At 33.2% G+C, this 9,371-nt stretch overlaps 1 protein-coding gene across 1 annotated transcript; it reads right to left on the reverse strand.

The window, feature by feature from the left end:
• Positions 1 to 731: 731 nt before the first annotated feature.
• rab5if (RAB5 interacting factor) lies at positions 732 to 4,883 on the reverse strand. Its single transcript, XM_065282574.2, has 4 exons — positions 4,637 to 4,883; positions 3,761 to 3,864; positions 3,544 to 3,673; positions 732 to 1,362 (listed from the first exon to the last, which is right to left on the reverse strand). The coding sequence occupies exons 1-4, from the start codon at positions 4,742 to 4,744 to the stop codon at positions 1,321 to 1,323; spliced, it is 384 nt and encodes a 127-aa protein (XP_065138646.1). The 5' UTR covers positions 4,745 to 4,883; the 3' UTR covers positions 732 to 1,320.
• Between the last annotated feature and the right edge of the window lie 4,488 nt (positions 4,884 to 9,371).

The raw sequence follows: 9,371 nt of genomic DNA on the forward strand, positions 1-9,371 counted from the left end.
CTGTCAAAAAGATGTTTTAGTTTGTTTTTAGATATAGATGCTTCTTGAAACCCTCCCAGATGACTTGATGGTGATGTAGGAGACTTTGGACTGTAGTTTTAAGACTTTGTGTCCTTAAATCCCAACCAACATCTGCAAATCTCCAGCTGTATTCCTTTGAGATTCTTTGGCATCTCAAACCACCCTCCTAATAGGATTTATAGGGACTTTTTTGAACTTTTCCCCCATTATTGCAATTTCCCATTTTGCGATGCTCAAGAACCCATTGCCAAAAATCTCACTGGTCTTATCTATTGTGATGAATTACTATAGTTCATGGTTGAACAATATGTTTGTTTATTATCACCCAGGTGAACAAAAAATTATAACATCATATGCAAATATATTTTACTTCTATGAATTCATAAGTGACAATAATTGTGCCAGATATGTTTAATAAATATATTTGTTTATTATATATTTGTCTTTGGATATCACTGAGATATCACTGTCTTGGGTTTGCCATTGTTTGATATCCTTTAAAGCAAGATAATTTTTGTTCATGTTTAAGGTTACAATAATGACATCTTCTCACAGACTTCTTTGTTCAGATTTACGAAAAGTGTCAATATTATTGGAGTGCACTGTGTATTATCAAGTCACTTTAGGTCCAGGATTTCTCAGAAAACAATCATAAAACAAACCAAAAGAATGTACAATTGATAAATACAAAACAGCAGATCAGCAAAAAATTGGTTAAAAACAGTGGGGCAAACAATACCCAAGTTTTATTTTATTCTTCAAAACAATTCATCCAGAAAATAGTCTCTCTACTGCCTCAGTTATATCTTATGAATCATAACAAGCATACAGAACATTCGCTTTTCAGTGAATACACTATAAAATACTGAGAAGTGTTACATCGACCAGAAATGCGTACTTTAATACATCGTGGATTCAATAAAATGAAATTGTACAGAATTTACAGTCTGCTTATTTGATTAACCGGTCTTAAGAGAGAAAGACAATTTGTATTGGAAGCTAATCATGAAACATAAAATTAAGTTAAATCCTACTTGATACAATGGCGTTGAAAGAAAAAAGACAAACAGAAATAACAGTATTAACCCTTTAGCCATGGCAGTGCAGTGGACAATATTAGCTTAAAATTCAATGACCCCTGGGTTTGAAAGGATAATAACATGTACCCACTATGCACCTAATCTTCAAGGCTCGTCCATCCTGCTGGTAACATATACCACTGCGCAAGTAGCTCGCTTCAGCCCTTCTGAATAACATTAAATAAATGTCTGTTTTTCTCTATGGGTTTCCTGTAGATCCTCAGTCGTAGTGTAGTGCTGTGTAGAAAATTATCCAAACCACCTGACAAAAAAACATAAATCAACATGATCAGAAAGATTGCAATGTTTATATTGAATGGACTGTGAGGTTTACAGTATGCACTGATAAAGGGATATCCACTCTTGCATGCATGTTGTTTTCATGATGAATAAATGTTCCAGTAACAATGGTTTTAGCTGTAGTTCACTGACAATCGGGGCAATTTCCCATTAAGTATCGCGGACTTATCACTTGCGATATGCATGTGATATGGCCCCATCTTGTCAGGGAACTAAGGCTTTGTGAAGTAAATGCTGCTCCATCTGAAAGCAGGTGATGACGATTTACTACTAATCAAGGAACCAGCATTACTGACGAAACGCCCATGACGATCAAATGCGAATTATCATGCAGCACTAATGGTTTATATTTTATTAAATTTCTGCGGGGCAAATGTCCAGCCACAGTGTAATTTTTTTCATCAACCTCATTACATAAATCATATATCGGAATACCTGTTGGATGTTGTGATGGAACAATTAAAAAATTTTTACTCGAATGTCCATTTTTTTGTTAAAACTGGGTTTTCAACCAGTATTATTCTATAATATAACTTGCCTATCATCTCTGAAAGTATGTAGGCAAAATTCACTTGTTTAGTGCAGAAAAATAGCGATTTACAGTGACAAGCCAAAAAGACTGCCTAACACACCTGGACAGTTGGAGGTAAAACACAAACTCCTTTAGCTTTTCCTCTTTTAATGCTACAGAGACAGTTTACCTATCAAAATAAACCATCTAACATATAGATTGAAGGTGTATCAATTAGGGCTGGGTACCGTGTGTCGATACTTTTATGGTATTGAACGAAAAACTCCTACGAGTATCGTACCAAATTTCGGTTTCAAAAGCCATCGGCTGTGTCTGTGTGAGCCTGAACTTGCATGTAAGGACGTAAAGCGCCGGCGATTGACTACTCAACACTGCTTACACGCCTGGCTCGTTATTTAAAACAAACTAAAATTCCATTTTACTGGTTTGCTAATTTCACTTGAAGAAATGACATTTAACGCATTTTCTACTCATTTTAAAAATCCCAAATGTATTTAATATTTTGATAATTATGAAGTTGAGCATTACAGTTCGTTGTTTACAGAAACAAAGATGCATACAAATCTTCCCAGTAAAACTCAGTCACCCATTTAAATATTTTTTTTGCAGCCATAAGCCACTAAGACCATTTTACATTTCATAAAATAAAGCAGTGTTAATTATATTCTTAATTTCTTTATTTTTGTTTCCTTTATTTTCATTAAAAAAAAAAACTGATAAGTCTGTATGCTATCGCACCCCTATCCAAAAAGCACAACCAGTTTTATTAATAATGTTACCCTGAGTGAGAACTGTTACCAGAATTTGTTTTAATTAAGGTGAAAAATAAAAGTTTTGTGTTTAATGTATTTTTGTTGATGTTTAAATGGATTTTAAAACATATGGTATCGAAAAAAGTTTTGTAGGAACCGGTATCGAAATCGGCACCGGATCGAAAGATTTTAAACAATACCCAGCCCTAGTATCAATGCACACACTCAGAGACTATGTCCATGATAAACAATGAAACACTTTACAGCAAGTAACAGTAAAACGCAATAAACCTGAATAGATGAGGTTTAGATAATATAATAACATAATAATGTTCAAATGTTTGTAAGTGTTTTGTGTTCCAATGACCATTCTGTATCTTTACTGCTTGAATGTTGAAAAGGTTTATCATTATCCCATCTCTATATTTATATGACCATGCTGGTTTTTATGGTTCATAAGTGTATGTTGTTGCTAGTTTACATTTTAATGTAATCTAATGGCTGTTTCCAAGCACTTTTAGGCTGAAATAAAGCCTGTTTACACTTACATTACACTGCCTAGCATGTCTGTGGTGCGGGGCAGGTTGTAAAAAATAGATACAGAGGTGCGAAGCTGACTGGGGCAGACCAAATAATTTCATTAAAGCGGGACACCCGGGTTTAAAAAAACCCTGACACTAATTTGGAATTATCATGACAATACTAGCTAATGCAGCAAACATACTTTTTTCATTGTATTTTTACAATTTCTAAAGTTGTGCCCTGCAGCACAAAAACAATCCCATTTAAATAAAAATATTAAATATTATTTTTGATAACTTTTAAAGATCAGGTTAAAACATTTATGGAAAATATTTACCAGGAACAAAGCAAATGATGTCATAAAGCCTTCCTTGGTGAGCTCCCATGTTCCTCCATACTCTTCCTCATCTACCTGCTGGAAACTACTGAAGTACACATACAGAACTCCTGCATTGATTACACAGAATCTGAGGGAAATAAAGACAAACAGAAGATATTGAATCACTTCATGATTTGTTAAAAATTATGTTAAGGCTTAGGACCGGAGTACTTACATTGCTATTCCCAGAAACCCTTTCAGCGGTGCAATGCCCCATATTACCCCCAGTATGATGGCAATAATTTGTCGAAACCAGTAGACAACATCTAAAAACTCATCCTGTAGAAATCAATAGGTGCAAAAAAAAAAACATTAAAATCAATCGATAAAACTCTTTAACAAATCAATGTCACTTTAACATCAGTTTAGTTACTATACTAATCCCTTATTCCCAACTATTGCTTTCATACCAACTAGTGTTTATCATGATAAATTCCTGACGTAAATCTAGGTAAGATTTATGATAAATGGTCTGTGCACAAAATGTACTGAAACAAATGTATGTCAAAAGGGGGTTACAGTGGTTACAACTGCAGCATCACCCTCACCAAAAAAGCACAATGGTACTATCATACATACTATGGATGGCATTTTTATTACAATGTCTTTCGACATAATAGTGTGGTCTTTGAATGTTCTTTATTCTTTTTGACAATACTTTTACAGATTTGTTTCCACTTGGTGGTTTGATCTATAAGGAATTACTAAACTGAGACTTTACACAAGAGAAACTTCTTATTCTACAGATGAAAATAAAGAGTGAGCAGCACATGGCAGCATTAATCCTTTAAAGAGCCCAATCCCTACACGACACCTCAACACACACACACACACGCACGCACGCACGCACGCACGCAAAGACAGACAGATAGACAGACAGACAGACAGACGCACGCACGCACATATATATATATATAGAGAGAGAGAGAGAGAGAGAGAGAGAGAGAGAGAGAGAGACAGAGAGACAGAGAGAGAGAGAGAGACACACACCAAGACACACACTAAAGTGTGAACTAAAGTGTGTGTTGTAACGTTATGTGTAATATCAGACCTTCTCGTCCCACACTGCTTTACAGCGGATAGCTTTACTCCATGTGGACAGCTTAACTCCTCCGTTAGCCACGTGCATCTCTTCTTTCCGCTTTGAGCTGCTCGTCATGTTTGCAGTCTGCCTAAAATCAGGTAAACGAACGGATTACTAAATTAAGTCTTGAAGTAGATTGTAAGATCTACGGTTGATCAGAAACACCGCTGTTCGACCCACATTGATTCAGCTTAAAAAACTAGCACTGCGCATGCGCGCAGGAGTCATGACCTTGTCAGCGCATCCAATGAGTAAGTGCGACGTCTCAACGCTTAGCCAATGAAAACACAGAACGGCTCTGAAAAAGTACGTGTTCTGTCACAAGTGTGTGCCATCTGCGGGTGAGTGGTGGCAAGTGCAAAATGAAATTGAATTGTCAAATTATTTTATAATGATTTTTGTATGGATGATAAAACCTCCAAAAACAATAAATACACAAATGTTACATAAATACATACGTGGTTACATAAACAATTTCAATTCCCCCAGACATTCATTGTAATTATTTGTCTAAGGAAATGGCAAACTATACTTTGATTTATTTTTTTGTCTTCACCGTTCATTTCTAAACAAGTTGTTTAGACTATAGACTGTAAAAAAATGTAGACACATTTTTATGTTCTATTTTAAAGGGGAAAATAATTCGAAACAAATTCATATCAGCTTAGTATTAAAATTTTACATTTGTTTTCTCAAAGAAAACAAGGAAAATTCCTCTAAATACAATTCAAGTAATATGCAATTACTTTTACTTATTATTTTATTATGATTTTTTATGATTAGGGTTATTTGGATCTTTCAGAAAAATTTGAAGAGTGCTGATCTATTCATACATATGATTTGCATTATTTGTTGTTTCCTTTTTATCTGTTTTTTTTAACATCTGATGTTTTTTCTTATGTGTATTCTTTATCTTTTTTTATCATTCTTGTCTAGTCTAATGATTTTTTATGTTTGTTAACTTTCTATTGCTCATTAAAAAGGGATTGTAACCATTGACTTCCATAGTAGGAAAAACAAATATTAGGATATTGTGATAAATGATGAAGCAGATATTTTACTAAATTATGGTAAGCACACAGTTGATGGTACCAATTGAATTCCATTGTATTTGTTTTCCTACTATGGAAGTCAATGGTTACAATAAGCTGTGTGCTTACCATTATTTATCAAAAATCTTCTGTTTTCATCAGAAAAAAAAAGAAATTCATACAGGTTGAGGATGAGAAAATAATGACAGAATTTTCTTTTTGGGTAAACTATCCCTTTAAATTTCCTGAATAGAAAAAAAATGGTTGGGAGACTCTCGTGGGATCATCATGCTCCTACCAGAATGGGTTGTGGTTAAGGTCTCTCGAGATCCATTCACAACCAGTACAAAATTGCATCATGGGATATGTAGTTTTTTTTATTCAACAGTTTCAAAATTGTATCATGTTCCAATTTGTAACAATATAAAACAGGAATCAACAGAAGGAAAGGGAAAAAAAAGGAAAAAAATAATACTTGCACAAAAAAGAAAAGGAGAAAAAAAGGAAGAAAAGCTAGAGGGAAAATATAAAAGGTTAAACTTTGAAAGCAATTTTTGACCTTTGAAAGATTTTTGTTTTTTATGGTCAACAAAGACAAAACGTAAGAATTATAATTGCCCAGAAATATTGATAAGAGGGGCTTCTTTCTGAGGAATTTGCATTTGTGGACAAAGAATTTTCCTAATAAAATAAAAAGATTTATAATATACTCAATACAATGTTTTGAATTGTGATAAAAGAAAATAATATTAAATAATATTTCTATGTTTGAGTTTTCATTACATAGATTAGACAAGGGATAAGATGAATTAATTGATTCCCGAGAAAACAATGACATGCACTTTACAAAAATAAAATAAAATAATAATAATGATCCATTATACACGTTTTTCCTTATTAGGAATAAAGGATATAGAATAACTGGCTCCAATAAACATGCCTTCGATTATATTATGTTCGGTTATATTATGACCTGGTATCAAAGCTTTAACCACAGACTTTAACATTCCTGCACAACATTTATATGTCATAGCCTATAGCTGTATTATTCTGCATGTGGATATTAATAACTAATTATTTGTGTAGGCTATTCAAAAGATGATCTTTTCATTGAAGTCATATAGAGTATAAAAATTTGTACAAATGTACAATAAATAAAGCACTAATATAAAACAAATACACTATCATGTACACAGTGTTCCAGTATACAGAGGGCAGAGGACACAGGAGTAAAACAGAAGTCTTGTTAAACAGATGTTAACAAAAGCAGATGGGTTGATATGATGGTAAGATGCTATGATGATAACATATAACTCCACACATACACGTCTTGACAGTCACAGTAACAAATAAACACTTTCCTTATCTTTCCAACAACAGATAAAGATGGCAACGATGAAAGCAATGAGATGACAATCCAACTTCACAGAATGAAGGTAAGAGTCAGGTAAGTATACACAACATCTGAGGAGAGATGCATGCTTAAACAAGATTTTTTTATAAAATAAGAAACATGAAACAAAGGAAAGTGGGCGAAGAATAGAAAGAGATCAATTAAAATGAGTATCAAATAAAAGTACTGTAACGCTCACGCAAGTTTAGGGTCTTAGTATTTTTATTAAAATAATCTTTAATACTACCCTACTGAAAAATCCAGCTAAGACCAGCATAAGCTATTAGCTGGTTTTACTGGTGTAGGAAGCTGGTCTAGCTGTGTTTTGGTCACTTTTTAAGCTGGTGTAGCTGGACTTAGCTGGTCAGGCAGGAAGACCATCTGGCCCACCAGCATGACCAGCTTTTTCATGCTGGGAGGACCAGCTTAGACCAGCTACTGCCACCTTATACCAGCTCAAACCAGCTACCAGCTTATGCTGGTCTTAGCTGGATTTTTCAGTAGGGTACAGACAACAGAATCATAAAATTAGGTTTCTTATATGTAAAACTACAATTATGCATACAGGATTTGGTCAAAAGTAAATATAAATGAATTAAGTAAAAGCATTTTTAATTTTCTCTGGAATAATCTGTAAAGCCAAATAGAATATTTTCCCATAAAATGGAGAGAGGAATATTCTCATTAATCCATTTTTACACCACAAACTGATAGAACAATTACAATGCCAACATAAATGCAGGGCGGTTTCTTCAAAGTTATTGCAAAAGGTACAATCTGTATTTTACATTTTAGCAAAAAAGATTAGCTGGATAAAATGTGTGATTAAGTTTAAGACTTCTCTAACTTTATTACTAATATGACATTTCTGGGGTAATAGCCATACTTTATTCCAGCTGATCGTTCTGCCATTTAGTAAAGAGTTCCAATAAGATATGATATAGTGACTACTTCCTTTTGAAAAAGATTGTGAATGGCTCTATTGTTTTTGTGGTTAATGAAATTTTATCAACATAGGATTCCATAACATCAACTGAAGTCAACGGAGAGAAACCATGCTCAACAGTATTCATAAGCAACATGTGAATGTATGGGATTGAACCAAAAACAAAAGAGTAACTGGTATTTTAAATGAGAGATAAAATCTTCATATGAGAAAAGTTGCCCTTCTTCATTAGTTTTACAAGTTAAATACCGTTCTTAATTACCAGTTCTTATAAAGAGAAATTTGTGCTTATAAGAGATTAAATAGTTGTGGGGAGAAATATTATGTTTGTGAAAGGCTGATCAATTAAAAAGATTATCCTTTTTTTTATTGTAACTCTGTGAACTTACAAACACAGTGCCAGTGGTAAACAGATTTAAATATTATAGCATTTGATAAATGTCATACATTGAGTCACTGAGGTAGCCTTAAAAGATGATTTTTTTTATTATGCTTTAATAAAATATACAGAACAATAAAATATATTGATAATAGTAGACAATATCGTGGATTTCATTACATAAACATAATATAAAAAGAGTTAAGCTATAGCTTAAAGAATTGACACCACTGTAGAGTCTTACAAGCAACAGAGTTTTTTTGAGTACCTCAGGGTATTTAAATACATATCAAGATCTTCCTAAAAGATGAAAAAAAAGAAGGAGTTTTCTTTGAGAATTTACATATGTGAATATAAAATTAAGCAAGGAGAAGAAACAAGTTAAGAATAAATTTTAAGTGATAAGGGTCTAATCCCATAGTTTTACCAAGGAACACCATTTTTTGGTTTATACAGAAATTTTAAGTTAGATATCTTTTACCAAAATTTGAAAAGTCAACCCAAAATATTTAGCAGTATAGTATACATTCCCAAAATAAATGAATGATTGTCTCATCAACCTGATGACAAAAGGTGCACAAGGGGGAAATATTTTATTGAATTTAGCAAAGTTATAATTATCTGGGTAGCAATTGTGAATAATTTTAAAAGAAATCTCAAAATATTTTTTTTCTGAAGGAGCCATACATCTTCCCATACTATATCATCAAATTTGTTATTCCAAAAGCTTAAACAGCAGGTAAAGATATGTGATCTTTCTGAAGAATTTAGCTTTTTTTTTGTTTGATAAACTACTGAAAAGAGTTTGATCAACAAATTGATTAGTAAGCCTTTTGTCAAAAATAAATGAAGAGCATAAAGGACCTTCAGGGCCAGGATTGACTAAAGAAAAGACCTCAAAAGATGATCCTCGGCTGTTCGTCGAACGTCAGTGACGCGTAGAGTCACATGAC

The sequence above is a fragment of the Paramisgurnus dabryanus genome, chromosome 21, assembly GCF_030506205.2.
Source record: "Paramisgurnus dabryanus chromosome 21, PD_genome_1.1, whole genome shotgun sequence".
Lineage (NCBI taxonomy): Eukaryota > Metazoa > Chordata > Actinopteri > Cypriniformes > Cobitidae > Paramisgurnus > Paramisgurnus dabryanus.

What these genes read in the sequence shown, in the direction of transcription:
- rab5if (XM_065282574.2), bottom strand. Translation starts at nt 4,744, where the DNA reads ATGACGAGCAGCTCAAAGCGGAAAGAAGAGATGCACGTGGCTAACGGA. An exon ending in AAGCAGTGTGGGACGAGAAG is followed by an intron (nt 3,865 to 4,636) that starts GTCTGATATTAC and finishes TGATTTCTACAG; the next exon opens with GATGAGTTTTTAGATGTTGT. An exon ending in GGGTTTCTGGGAATAGCAAT is followed by an intron (nt 3,674 to 3,760) that starts GTAAGTACTCCG and finishes TATTTCCCTCAG; the next exon opens with ATTCTGTGTAATCAATGCAG.